The 14782-nt window shown below is 34.4% G+C and overlaps 1 protein-coding gene across 1 annotated transcript in view; it reads left to right on the forward strand.

Moving 5' to 3' along the window:
* The window catches only part of CPS1 (carbamoyl-phosphate synthase 1), a 114828-nt gene that overhangs the window by 50263 nt on the left and 49783 nt on the right, over positions 1 to 14782 (forward strand). Inside the window, exons 19-21 of the mRNA XM_012751480.3 lie at positions 1045 to 1243; positions 3803 to 3979; positions 7368 to 7486. Coding sequence (XP_012606934.2) covers positions 1045 to 1243; positions 3803 to 3979; positions 7368 to 7486 — 495 coding nt within the window. The remainder of the gene's footprint in view (positions 1 to 1044; positions 1244 to 3802; positions 3980 to 7367; positions 7487 to 14782) is intronic.

Here is a 14782-nt window from a genome sequence, read left to right on the forward strand (position 1 = left end):
TTTTTCAGGTGTATAGCTCCATAGCAAAGAGCTGACAAAAAATATAGTTCATTCAACCCACGCATTCAATACACATTACTTTTATTTTAGCAAAATTCCACAAGACTAAGCAATGTAGAATTTTTCTGCAGGTAAATGTTGTAACAAAATAAATAAATTTTCTGTTCATTTAACAACGGCTGGCAAGCCTAATTGGAGAGGCAATTAATTAAAACCTTTTGTTTCTATTAATATATTTAGCATCTTGTTAAATTACGTGGCATTTAAGTGAACAAAATATTTACTTCTATAGATTTTTATATGTAGTTACACAGTACTGCATGGAGTTGGGGAAGGTGTGTTGCCCTATGTGGAAGTCACAAGACCTGACTTCTCATTTGGTCCTTCCATTGACTGTGCAATTTTGGGCACATCACTTACCATCTCTATCAGTTTCCTCATCTGTTAGATGGGGAGTTGTATTAAAGAACTCATATTTAATTCCATAGTTCTATGAATTATTTTCTCAAATGGAATTTCTCTGAGTGTTAGTTTTGTAAGGATCCCAAAGTTCAAAGATAATTTGGAGGCAGAGAAAGGATCCAAACTTGCAAAGCCTACATTTTCTGACCATTACATACCCCTCTAGTACCAGCTAACTCCACTGGCCTCCTAGGTACAAATCTGTGAATATTTTCTCAAAAGAATATTTTCAGATTTGTATCTTAGAGGAGGTTAAACACAAGTGGAGGTCAAACCTTATTTATCAAGGAAGCTATTGATTTTGGGGTTGAAGAGGTGAAGATGGGAGTTGTAGCAATGCATATAATGCATGGAGAGTGAATTCTCCTGTGACCTGTGCCTCTATACTTTGTATCATGACTCACAGTATTTCATAAGTGGCTATTAAATATTCATAAGAACAGAGAATCAAGTGTGTCTTATATTCTGAAGTAGAATAATACCAGAATTTTTTAGCAAGACAAATTTATATTTTGGGTTATTTTTCAATACTTATTGCTCAAAGAAAAAAAAACAAAAATAAATTTATCTCCTTCTTTATAGCTACCCATTGGCATTCATTGCTGCCAAGATTGCCTTAGGAATCCCACTTCCAGAAATCAAGAACGTCGTATCAGGAAAGACATCAGCTTGCTTTGAACCTAGCCTGGATTACATGGTCACCAAGATTCCTCGCTGGGATCTTGACCGTTTTCATGGAACATCTAGTCGAATTGGTAGCTCTATGAAAAGTGTGGGAGAGGTGAGTCCTTGGTTTATTCCTCTATTTTGTTCTTGTTCTCAGTTAATTTTTAAAATTTTAAACACTGTTGAAATTCTTAAGGTTGCCTGGGCTACTGAGTTCTCGATTGGAGAATATGTAGGACTTACATTTCCTCGCTAGTGATTTAACATCTCTCTATCTGACTGCTAGAATATTAAGTTTGTTAATATAATACATGGCCATTTTGCTGTATTCAAAGACCTTTCTATTTGAACAGTAAAGTCATTTATGTGGATATATAATACATACACATTTATGAAAACATATTCATGTAAATATAACTGAGTCATAATGTTTTATAACCAAGGAAGTAAAATGATATTAAAGATGACATATTATACCAAAAAGACCACTGAACTAAGGTTAAGAATTCATCTTTAGTCCACTCATGAAAATCTGGCTTTAACCTCTTTGGACCTCACTTTCCACATCTACGAAGGCTGGACTAGATGATCTTTCAAGGCCCTTCCAGCTCTAAAATTCTAAATTGATTCAAGCCCAGTGGAATATTAAACCCTCTTTCATTAGAAAAAGTTCTAAGCTTTTAGCATCTTCAGAAGATTTTTCATAACGTTCCATGTTATAGTGTTTGAAATTAAAGTTAGCTTTTGATTATTCCACCTTCAAAGATGCAGTGTTCTTTTGTGTGGGAAGAAAGAAATTCAGATCTCTGCCTCTGAGATTCACTCCCCTGCCTCCCTCCACCAAGGCCTCATCTCTTTCTGCATCCAGGAGGCTTGGCATAGTGGAAAGAGCCTGAGCCTTTCGATCAGAAGGACTTGGGTGCTACTCTTGGCACTGCCACTTTTCAGCTAGAAACCCTCAGGCAAGAGCCTGAGCCTCAGGATCCACACCTACAAAGTAGAGATGATAATATCTACCTTGCAGGGTTCTTATAAGGTTCAGGATTAATACTTGTAAAGTATTTAGTTTTATCTTTTAAGATAGACTCATAGAATACCTCCCCAATGAATGTAGTTCATCATTATTATTGTTTTTAAATGACTATTCATAAATATTGTGTAGGGTGAGCAGAAGTGTGCATGAACCTTAGTTTTTATCATCTCATCTATCAGCTATCCATCAATCTATCTGTCTAAGTTTATCTATGATTTCTATCTCTTTTGTGGCCAATGTGGGAGCCTTTAGTCTATGTCTACATATCTAAGCTGTTTAGAATATGAAACTGTTTAGAATATAGAATATGGAAAAGCTGTTTAGAATATAGAATATGGAAAAAAGGCTATTTTTCACATATTGTTCCCTGTTGTTCTTTATTTGTCCCATGACACATATTATAGCCTAAACTCAGACCAGCTTTCAGAAATGCATGTCACTAATCACAGGAAATACTGCTTAAATCCATCGTCATCCATGCAAGGAAAAAGAAAAAAATATATAGACATTTTACTAATTTATTATATTCACACACGAAGGGCAGAATTACTACTATTTTGGTTTCTTAATTTCTAAGATATTAATGAAAGATTTTAGCCACATCTAGGCTAAATAATCTATAAACATACTGTCTAACTCTTCAAGATGCCACTATGACTTGCAAATTGCATATCTGAATTGGACTAACGTTTTGTTTATCCCTGCTCTTGTGAATCTTCCCTTATTTCTAATTAAATTTGGAACTGTATGAAAAGGTTATCTGTTTGGCTTTAGTGATCTGTGAATATGTATCTTGTCACACAACTGACAGGAAGGTTTCCTAAACTGACATTAATGGGAATTTGAGTCTATTTGAGGAATCACTAAAGTTTACTGAAGGCAGCATTATGACTGTTATTATTCTAAATTGGATACCAAAAATGCATAGCAATCTGTTATTCCATGGAAAGATTCAAAGACAATGTTTATCCAATGAAAATAACTGGGTAGGCTGTGAGGTCAATTTAAGTTTAGTTGTGACTTGTAACTTGTCCAAACTAAATCAACACATGATTTTTCTAATTGATTAGTGTATAATCAGCTGTAGAGACTGCAGGAAGACACATTGAATTTGTCATGGGGAATTTAGTCTCCACCTACATTTGAAATCCTAATCTATCAGTATTTGTTATGTTTCTCAAGGTTCTATTAATATTAATGCTTAGCTATAAAAAATGCTAGCCTGTTTTGGATACTGACTGATACTCATTTAGAAATAATTCTGTTCTTGTGTTAATATGTTTGATTTCTATTTGCTTTCTGTTCTAAAGGAAGAGTCTATATGCTTAAATCACATATTCCTTACATTAATACTATGGCCCAGAGCAAATGCAGGTGATTTCCTCATCAATCTCAGCAAATACAGCTGAATTCCCTAACTGGCAAAAGACTGACCTAATGTTAAAGGCTCATTACACCAAAACCACGGAGAAAGGGAGAGAAGAAGAGAAAAAAAAAAAAAACCCACCTAAAATTAGTAATGTTCTGCTAGATTTTTTGTTCTTAAGTCTTTTCTGAAAAACATTCTACATACAGTTCTGTTACAAATTAAAAATATATAAGCTCTTTGTTTCACTATGAGACCTTAAATGTATATTACAGGTCATGGCTATTGGTCGCACGTTTGAGGAGAGTTTCCAGAAGGCTTTACGGATGTGCCACCCGTCTATAGATGGTTTCACTCCCCGTCTCCCAATGAACAAAGAATGGCCGTCTAACCTAGACCTCAGAAGAGAGCTGGCCGACCCATCCAGCACCCGCATCTATGCCATCGCCAAGGTAATATGTCACAAAGGGGCCCAGAACTATCATTTTTTTGCTTTCAAACATAGTCTGGCTAAAATGGAATCATAAAGTGGTCTTGGATTCAGGCATTTTTGGAAAAATTTAAATTCTCTTCTACAATATTAAACTGGAGACTTCTGTGGATTTCATCAGTTTATTCTATATGTGATGTTAAATTATCCTTTTTTATTTGACTTTTAGCCTGGACATAAGGACACACTGGAGTTTTAAAGGGTGATTAGATAGATAAAATGTCCCTTTCTTTTAGTATGTATGATATCAATATGCTTAACTAGATTTGACAATATTGACTTGTCCTTTCCTATTACCTTCATTATTTGTTCCTTGAAAATGTATAAAATTTTATCTTAGGAAGGAAGATGCATATGATAGTGTCACTTAATATGTGCTACATATGACTCTAGAATAATCTTAATTTGCTTCTTTTTCTGTGTTTCAACAACAGCAATAGACTATAAAGCATTTCCATGATTATCAGTTTTTCCTTGTAATTATTTTATTGGTCTTAGTTTTAGAAAAAAAAAAAAAAGGTCCCACATTTCTCACTTCTATCCACTAGTTCCTTTTAATGCAAATTAAATACCATATTAATCCCCTTTCATATTTACTGTGCTTAGAGTTTTGAAGTTTCAGCTCATCTGATTTTATAAAAGGTGACTTGGGCAGCTGGAATCTGTCTGGTCAGAAATCCCTGAATGGCTTTTTGACATTTAAGGAAGTGCAGACATTAATCCTCCAACAGTATCAAACCACACTGGGCTACAAAGCCCTGTTGACCATTTTACGTCTGTGTGTGTGTGTGTGTGTGTGTGTGTGTGTGTGTGTGTGTGATGAGTTGACGAAAATAAGAATTTTCTGTTTAAATAGAGAATCCGTCTTTGTAATTTATCTGTATTGCAACAGAAAAATGTTGTCAGTGATTTTGAACTCACTGCAACTTTTATGTTCATATATTGAAAGTCCTGAAGAGAGAGGAAGGAGAAGGAAGAATATTTCCTTTATTGAATCTTGTGATTTCTAAATGCAAAATGTTTAAGTCCTATTGAAATTTTGGCAGATATTATTATCTCTCTTGATGGACATTTTTCAATGTTGAGTTTCAAGGTAATTAACATTTTTCCATGGTGGTGGAGGGGTATAGCGGTGATAAGAAGTTATTTTAGAAAGCCATTTCACCTTCTTTATTTACAGTTCCTATTTCAATCTTTTATTTAAAAACCAATCTGTGACATTCATATGTGTTTACATATGTATACATACATGTATGTGTACATATATACATATACACATACTTATATATATATATATATAAATTTTTTTCTCAGGCAAACGATAGTAAATGGATTTTCCCCTTAAGTCTAGCAATCATGATTCTGCCACTTTGAGGCAAATAAAAAAGGGAGGCATTTCCACAGTCCCAGCTAGGCTGGAAACTCAAGAAAATCTCTCATTCTTTTCTAACAGACTTATAAAGGATGTGAATTCAGGAAAAACGTGTGCAGGTTCTTTCTTACACAGAGTACCCTGTGTACCAGCAAGCAGCACAGGGGCTGAGGTATAAATTATTGTCTGCTGGAGTGCTGGGAGAAGGAACTGATTTCTGTTTGTTAGAGGTCATCATTACTGTTCATACCCACAGCAACCAGGAATTGTTGATTTTGACAAAGAGTGTAAAGACCGTGGAGGGCTGAAGGGGAAAAAGAATGAAGGCAGTGTGTAAATCTTTGCTTGCTTTCATGATTCTTAGAAAAGGGCAACTTGCTCTAAGGTCTGATTTTTGCAGTAGTCTTATTTCAGAATGACTGGATCATCACCTCTTTTGATTTGGGGAGAATGCAGGGCATTATTTTTTATTTTAGGAACGTTAAAGTAACCTCAAACTTGTTTGGGGTCATTATAGACTTCATTACAGCTGCATTGCTTGGTGATGAAGTCTTAAGACTAGCAGGATCATGCTTTCTGTTAGAAACTGTGGATGTGACCATCGTTGTCCTTCTTCACCATGAAATGACTGCAGAATTCCAGGGCCTCCTTCACTCTGTGTGTTTGTGTGAAAACCTCTTTTGATCTGCCAAAGTATCAGTAGCTTCAAATTCTATTCGCCTCACAGTGTTGATGGTCGACAGCTAATTGTGCTTTTAATCACTTGCAAAATAAGATAGAATATTAAGTCCTTAGGAAACTGACTGTAATTACAGGGAGAATTAAACAAAAGAAGCATAAATAGACTTAGGAAATGAACATGGCTTTGAGTATTTCCATTAAATGTCATCTTATTCTAGTCAACAAAATTATGAGCCTTGATACATCTTAACACTTACAATCATGGTCTCCCTGATGCAAAAAATAAGAAAAAGCTTTAAGAAAACTAAGCTCCCTGGGTTGAAATATAACAGCAGAGTTAGTAGTTACATATGTTCATAAGGGGGTTTAAAAATATAGTGTGTCATTTGAAAATACTATATGTTGCTTCAGAATATTATCTGATTATTATTTTTACTGGCTATATCTATATGCACACGCATATATATCTATATGCATATATAAGAGGATAAAATTGACACCTTTTGAGTATGAAAGTTTTGGTCTTGAGAGTTTATCTCTTCTTTCAGTTGCATTGTCTACTCAGCTCAATGACCCATGGTTGTAATTTTATTTTTGAGAAATTGCTAAAGTTAGCTTGAGGAAAAGCCTGAGCTGCCTATCAGAACAGAAGTTATTACTACATTGCTTTGCAATACATTAGGATTTTTTTAAATGCCTGCCCTAGCACAAAAGTCATAGTAACTGATTCAAAATAATTTTCTATCGAAAGTCCTCTGTGGGCAAATATTCTAGAGAAATAATACCAAGCCAGATTTGACCCATAAATTCTCACTGACTATTGTATGTTTGTGTGAATGTGGAGTGGGGTGATAAAAATATGTTATTTACTAAAGGATAACTATAAAAAATACAAGCTAAATGATCATTATATTGATTCTAGATTTTCTTATTATTTTGCCTTAACTGTGGTTTCAAGTTTCTCTTTAATTACAAAGAGATGTGTCAAATATAAGATATAATTGGTAACATGGTCAAATAAGAGGAGAGAGATCGAATCTGTTAGGGGTATTTTTCTGAGCACATACCACTCTGATAATGCAAATCAAGTATCTCTTCCGTGTGCCATTTGTGGATGTAGTTGGCCCCGTCTTTAGGTTTATTGGAAGGGCTGTCAGTAATGTCAGTTTCATGCTTCATATTTCAGTCTATAGACACCAGTCCCTAAATAATGCAGAGGTATGACTGCTCTATGTTTTCAACCAAGTACGACATTTATAAAATGTTTGCCAAAGAAAGTCTCTTCTCCTTTTGGCAGGCTTTGGAAGACAACATGTCCCTTGATGAGGTTGAGAAGCTCACATCCATTGACAAGTGGTTTTTGTATAAGATGCGTGACATTTTAAACATGGAAAAGACACTGAAAGAGCTCAATGGGTAAGGCAGTCTTGGTCCGATTCACTCCAGGTATTTTCTGTGCAATGTTTGAATAGTCTTTTTCTTATCCTTAAGCATTTGGCTAAAATTCTACTTCAATGAGGTAAATAGTGACAATGTTGAAAAAACAAAAGCCATAGCCAGAAGACAAATGACCGTTTTTTAGATGTTTACCTGTTGGAAGGTATCTATTAATTTTTTAGATTATTATCTACCCCCACCCTTGCCATCAAATATAGTGATTTTATTAAATGGTCTTTTGAATTTATAAAATTGGTATATATTTATAAATTCATAGAACATTTATGAATTCATGTCAGTTAATTACCAACTATTATCTAGACTTAAGTTTTATTAATCATTAATTAAATGAATAATATTCCTGTTTCTATAAATTTTCTTCGAAGTTCTAAAGTCTGTTTTTCCCTTTTAATATCAACCTATACATTGCTATATATTGATAAGAAAATGCATTCCTCTTGCATTCTACTGATATTTTTAACATTGGGACTTACAGTTTAGCATACAAATAAGCCACATTCAAGTTTCTGTTAATAGACTCTTTACCTCTTACTAATTTACATTTTTATCTCCTTCATGGCCAATTATTTTTAAATTTCATTTCATGTTGAGAATATTCTGATAATGCCAGTGCTTTAAAAATCTACTTTTTAAATTTTTAATAGGAAGACAGTTTGCTGGGACACCTTAGGCTTATGAAATCATGGATAGGTTTTAAACATGTATCTTTGATAATAGGAGCATTTATTAGCAAATTAAGGAAAACAATATAGTCCTCTTTAGCTCCTTCCCTCTAGAAGAACTCTGAAACATACTACTGTTAGAAAGAAGTCTCATCTACATGCCTGGGGAGGGAAAAAATTTTGTATAAATTGTTCCCAAATGATTTGAGTAAATGTAGGAACTTTAATCACTTAAAATGTTGATAAAGACAATGAAAGATCTCAAAGCCTGGGTTACTCAACTATTTAGCAAATGCAACATATAACGGGGTTGTTGTTATTTGTCTAATCAATATATGAATAAGCTGAGCAATAAAAAACTTTCTTTTTGAATAAAATTAGGTTCTTTTTCATCTATTTAATGATTGCTCAAGTCAAATGCTTTGTTTTGAAAATTGGGGATTTCTATCTGACAAAGATAAAACTAGCTATAGTTGCTTGTAAATCATCCTTTCTAGTGATCACATAAAATGAACAGTAGATAGCAAATAAGTTAGGAATTGAGCCTATACATTCATCTTAGAATTTTGCTGACTTAAATTTTCCTTTCTTGCTTTATGATGCCAGCAGAGCTTCCATGTTGAATTATAGTCTGTTCTACTGCTTTCAGTTTCAGGCAACTGATTTCTAATGCCCATGAAACCACTCCAATTAAACCACATGAGGGTGCTAGAAACTTGCAGTATGCCAAACGTAGCAGTGGAAAAGACCTGGGGTGGAAAATAGCAGATGTTATTGTGATTTAAATTTCCACTTGATATACGTTCTGATTTTTGGACAAATTCAATGTTTTAATTGAATAGTTCTTGTTACAACCAGAAGGCAGGTTGAGATTCTAACTAAGCATAAATAAGGGTATATTGATAGTGAAAAAGGTCCTTGGAGGATTAAAACGAGATGCACTCTTACAGATCACTTATAATAGCTTTCTAACTTGTACATTCTGTTGCATTTATATGTTGATAATTTGATGGTTTTGGTCTCCATTCTCTGGCATAAATATATTTATAAAATACCTTTTATTCATAATGATCTACACTAAAAACTTTATATAAGGCTTTTCATAATTTAAAAGATTTTTAAAATTATATTTATAGTTATCTATCTTATGTATAAATTTGTTTTGATACAGGGATGTTAAAGTGCCTATTGTATAGCAAAAGCTAAAGTAAACCTGGAATAGAACTCAACAGATGATCTATGCCAATAGTAAAGCAAAACCCTGAACTCATTATCTGAGTGTTGCTCTACTGTTTACTTCATTTCATTTTGGAGTGTCATTGATGTACATATAACAATTTGATAATTATTGCTACTTAAGGGTATTAGATAAATAACACGAATAGATAACCACTGAAGCTTCCTGTCTCAATCATTCTATGGCACATAGGGGTCTCAAGTTGAAAGGATATCAAAACTGGTATAATAAAAATGTGTAGACCTTGAGTTTCCTTGTTCTATTTTGATTATCCATTAGTCTGGATCATGAATTCCTCTGCTTTTTCTCAGCCTCTAAGTATCTGTGCAGGCTTAGTCATCAAGGTATATGTACTTCTCCAGCAGTAATCGTAATTCCCTATTAACGGGTGGAATTGTATAGCTGACTTACCTATTGCCAGTTTGGAGAAGGGTTGAGATCAGTTGTTCTTTTTCATTTGCATGTATTTGTGGTTCACTTTGTTTGAAGATCTCAACTACTCCTGCATCAGAAAGACTGGCTTTAGATGCATACCCAGGAGGTAGCTATTTATTTTGTGCGAGTTGAGAGGACCCCAAAATTCTCCTGGCTCAACATATTTCTGATGCCAATATGCCCCACTTCCTTTGCACTTGTCATATAGATCTCTGGGAATATAGGCAATGGGATCTCACTTGGAAGAAGAAAAGAAACTTTAAAGAGAGAGAAAGTACAGAGTGCTAGATGTGGGGTACATTTCACCTGGTTCCTTCCTTGTGTGGGGAGAGCCAGAAAGATTGGTGTGTATAGTAGAAGCAGGGATACCTTACCACCCTCATTTCTCTAGCTTTGTGTTCTTCCTCTTAATGGCTACTTCATAGTTCTGTTGTTAAGCTTCAGTGATATAAGTATAAAGAACATCTAGCACACGGTGAGTGCCCAAGAAGGTTTTTCCCTCTTTTCTACTGAAAATCAAAATACTACTTTTTGTAATAAAGGTTACTTCATGATTTTAGATATTTGCTCTTAAAGACTCATCTTCAGAGTCACAGTTTGTATTTGTTTATACATTTTATGATGTGTCATTCCTCAATTGTTTTATGATGTATCATCATTTATTTTAATACCAGACCTATTTTTTTAAAAAAGAAGTAATGATAGCTACTGATACAAATGCTATTGTTATTAAATGATCAATAGCACTCCCTTATGCTAATGAACAATATTCCCACTCTACGGTTGTTAATCAAGCTAAAGTTCTTCTAAAATTCAATAAACACATTCACTAGCAGAGGATGAGAATATCACTCAAACTAATAGCCAGTCTGTGATTTGTCTTTACATATAGTCATCTGAAATGAAGTTCAGAATTTTACTCCCAAATGGAATGTACCCACATATTTAGTATATATAATACTGTCCACAGATTGGGATGGAGGAAACAAAACAATGGTTTTAATAAGATAGGCATTATGGAAATGACTGATGAGTTTTCCATGCCTACAAGAAAGTGGAAATTATAGTAAGAAATCCCCTTCCTTGAAGGGTGGGGCTAACATGTGTCATGCTGAGGATGATGTATGAAAGCCCAGTCTTCTTCAGGATGATGAGACAAGGTGAACAGGTGTTGGAATAATTGACTCAGCATGTTGGCTCTGAGTGCTTGCCCCCATTAGAACTCAATTTTCATTCTTTAATACATGAACATAGCAATGGCAACCCTCGCAAGACTTCTGAAGCAATAGCCATTCTTATCAACTTAGGTGATAGCCATTATTTAGACAGCTTCAGCAAAAATAATGTTCTCTTTCCTATTTGAGTTCACTGACTTTCTCCTTTTTCTCTTAAATTGTCTATAGTGGCCCAAGGACATGCTAGGGAAGTTGACCATTCCAGGATGTTCCCGAAACTTATAAGCTGGTGTAATGGCATTCATCAATCTAGGGTGATAACATAGTTATAGTGGATTTCCTTAGGGTTTGAGCAGTTTCTTGTTACTCAATGTGATGTGAGTTATATCATGTAGGATTCTAATGCTTGTTATGCATTTGACTTGGAATTTAGGTGTTTAATGGTCCCCAAATCTATTAACTTCATATTATCAGATCACCCTGCAAGGAATTTGAGAAAGGTTAACTCTGTCCAAAATTTTAGCAGAACCATAACATGGTTATGTCTATCCATTGGCTATTGAGCTATCCAGACTTTGATCTGTGTATTTTTCACAGACTCATTTATTCTACCAACACTGACTGTTTCACATGTTGTGTTCCTCTCGTATAGCATTTTCCTAAATACTCACTAAAAAAAATATATACTTATTTTGATCTATTAAAAAATCACAAAATTCTTACCTATAGGCTTTTTCTCCATTAGTACATAAATTCAGTTTTGGTCATGTAAAAGTATATGGCCCGGAGAGAGAAAGTGCAAGTCCCATAAATCAAAGAAATATGTCAAATGTCTTTATCAACTAAGTTCTCATTTAGCTGATTCCCTATGGTAAAAAAAAGAGAATGGATTTAGAACTCTTGTCTGTTAATACAGAAACTTGAATTTTTGATTCAATTCAATAATTCTGAATGACTTCCAAGTGTAAGATAGTAATCACCAAATTTTGGACTACAGATCAGGCACTGTTCTAAGGACATTATTTCAGTTAATCTTTAGCACAACATTAAGAAGTCAGTAATTATCCTAATTGTATTGATAGCAAACTGAGGCGCTGAGACATTTAGCAGCTTCCTCAATATCACATACTAATAAATGGCAGAATTGAGATCAAACCTAAGCAGGACTCCAGAGCCTAGGATGTTTGATATTTAACTCCTTATATTTCATATGTAAGTATTCAAGTGTGCACATATACATGTTTGTATATATGTGTGTGTGTATAGAAGTAAATATAAACATAAACATATAAGCATGTATATATTCACACATGCAAACATTTGTTTAGGAATGTGGAAAGATGAATTAGGTAATATCTTAAGGAAATGAGACTACATATAATAGACACCTTCAGTATAATAACAGTAGCCAATAAAAGGGTGGAAGTCCTATCATTGTAGAACTAGCACATATGACAAAGGTTTCAGTTGTATTAGTAATTAATAGACAAGCACAGGTGCAAGGATTCCTCAGTTGAACCCCTATTGCTATACGTAAGGAAGAAATTCAACAATAATAGTGCTTGTTTGTGAGCAGGAAGTATTTCAGGACTTTATACCTTAAGCACTCTTGTTTATAATATCAATTTAGATTAGCAATTTTAGATTGAAAGACAATCATGATGCTTTTTTTAAAAAAAGGAATAATGAACAGGCAAGGAAAAAGTGTGAGAGTACTAATTACCAGTTTCAAGCATCTGCTTATCTTCTGCCTGTAACTCTTTTTAATTTTTTTATTTGCTTGTGTTGGTTTTGAGGTTCTTTAGCTATTTCTGACTGACATATCCAGCTCCAGAATTTTATTATACCTGCCTAAGTTGTATAATTTTACTCTTTTGCTGGGTAAAACTAAGTTGAATTAAGTTTTTTTTTTTTTTTTTTGAGACAGAGTCTCACTTTGTTGTCCAGGCTAGAGTGAGTGCCGTGGCGTCAGCCTAGCTCACAGCAACCTCAAACTCCTGGGCTCGAGTGATCCTTCTGCCTCCCGGGTAGCTGGGACTACAGGCATGCGCCACCATGCCCGGCTAATTTTTTTATATATATATCAGTTGGCCAATTAATTTCTTTCTATTTATAGTAGAGACGGGGTCTCGCTCTTGCTCAGGCTGGTTTTGAACTTCTGACCTTGAGCAATCCGCCCGCCTCGGCCTCCCAAGAGCTAGGATTACAGGCGTGAGCCACAGCGCCCGGCATTGAATTAAGTTTTGAAGCCTCCCTTTAAGTAATTAGCTTTAAGAAGACAGCCAGCCACTGCTTTTGCTATACCATGTTAAATTACCAAATGGAGGGTTTTCTGCCATTCAGGATGATTGCTTGTTCTTTTGCATTCCATTCATTTTGGGCAATTTTCCTGGAATGGTCCATTTTTCTCTCTGGTTTTTATGTACAATGCTGCTATTTATGTTAGCAATGTTGCAGATGACTGCTTAAAAGAATCTGTTTTCATTCATTTCAGATGTTCAAAAGTAGGGTATATAACCATTGTGGTACAATTTATATGTTATAAGATTTAGAGTTCTCCATTAATTGTTGACATAAACTTAATTTACTATGCGTTTATGTACAAACTATCCAGAAATTGCTTTTTTTCCTATATTATATAGGCTTCATGTGGGTTTTGCTTTTGCTATTCTAATTCTGATAATATTAATATTATCTTCCTCTTTCACTGCCACTTACTGCTATAGTCACTAAAATAAAAAAAGAGTAAAGTGCACTTTTGAAGGGCCCAATATGCATCCGAACATCACTATGTTCAATGTGATAAACTATGCCCATTGGTGAGTGCTGAAAAATCATAGGTGTGCCTATTGCTTAGGAAAACAATCTAGGACAAGCCTGGTGAGTTCCACTTGGGCATTCAAGTGCTAAATTGAGCTCAGTAAAGTTGGCCATTTCCCTGCAGCCACAAACTTCTGGCAGATGTAATAATGCAGGTGTCACCTTAGCTGGAACACTCCCTTTGAATGTCCTCTCCTACACATGCTAGCGTCTATTGACTTTTTATTTAACTTGCTCATGAGGCATGGCAAAACCAGACAAGCACATTTTGTGCTTATACTTGATTGAAGTTTCTGGGGGAAAAGTGTCACCTAAGAGTTGTTAGATATAAGAAAGAGAAGGGTCAGGACTTTATTTTCTGTTGATAATTTATACTTTCTGGTAGAAAAAAATGAACAACTTCATTTAAAAATATTAAATACAGAAGTAATTTAGGGAAAATCTAACTATAAAACATAATCACGTGTTATCATTTTTATGATACTTCACTCTGATATATGTTTGTGAAATCATTTATTATTTTGGATATAGAAATGGGGATGGAGCTGGTTGGATATTTTATGGAACCCACTGATTTGATCTGCAGAAAGTGGTCATATCCTCTCATATTATTACAACTCACACTATATTTCTAAGTCTCGTTTTTGCTCTAGTTAAAAAAAATACTCCCTTCCTATTTTACTGGGCAGTCATGCCACTAGCTGAATATATAATATACTATGTGTGAAGTAACTAATTTTAGAGGAAAACAATTTGACCAGTTGTTACATATTGCCATTCTATGGTTTTAATCTTCATACTCTAACCAATTTACGTAGTAAAACTTTTCAAAAATACTAAAAATTGGGACATATATAAACTAGTTTTTTTTCTGTAAATGAGGGGTATTACAGTATGGGAAATTCCATGCCTCAGTGAACTAATG

This window comes from Microcebus murinus, chromosome 8 (assembly GCF_040939455.1).
Source record: "Microcebus murinus isolate Inina chromosome 8, M.murinus_Inina_mat1.0, whole genome shotgun sequence".
Classification (NCBI taxonomy): Eukaryota; Metazoa; Chordata; class Mammalia; order Primates; family Cheirogaleidae; genus Microcebus; species Microcebus murinus.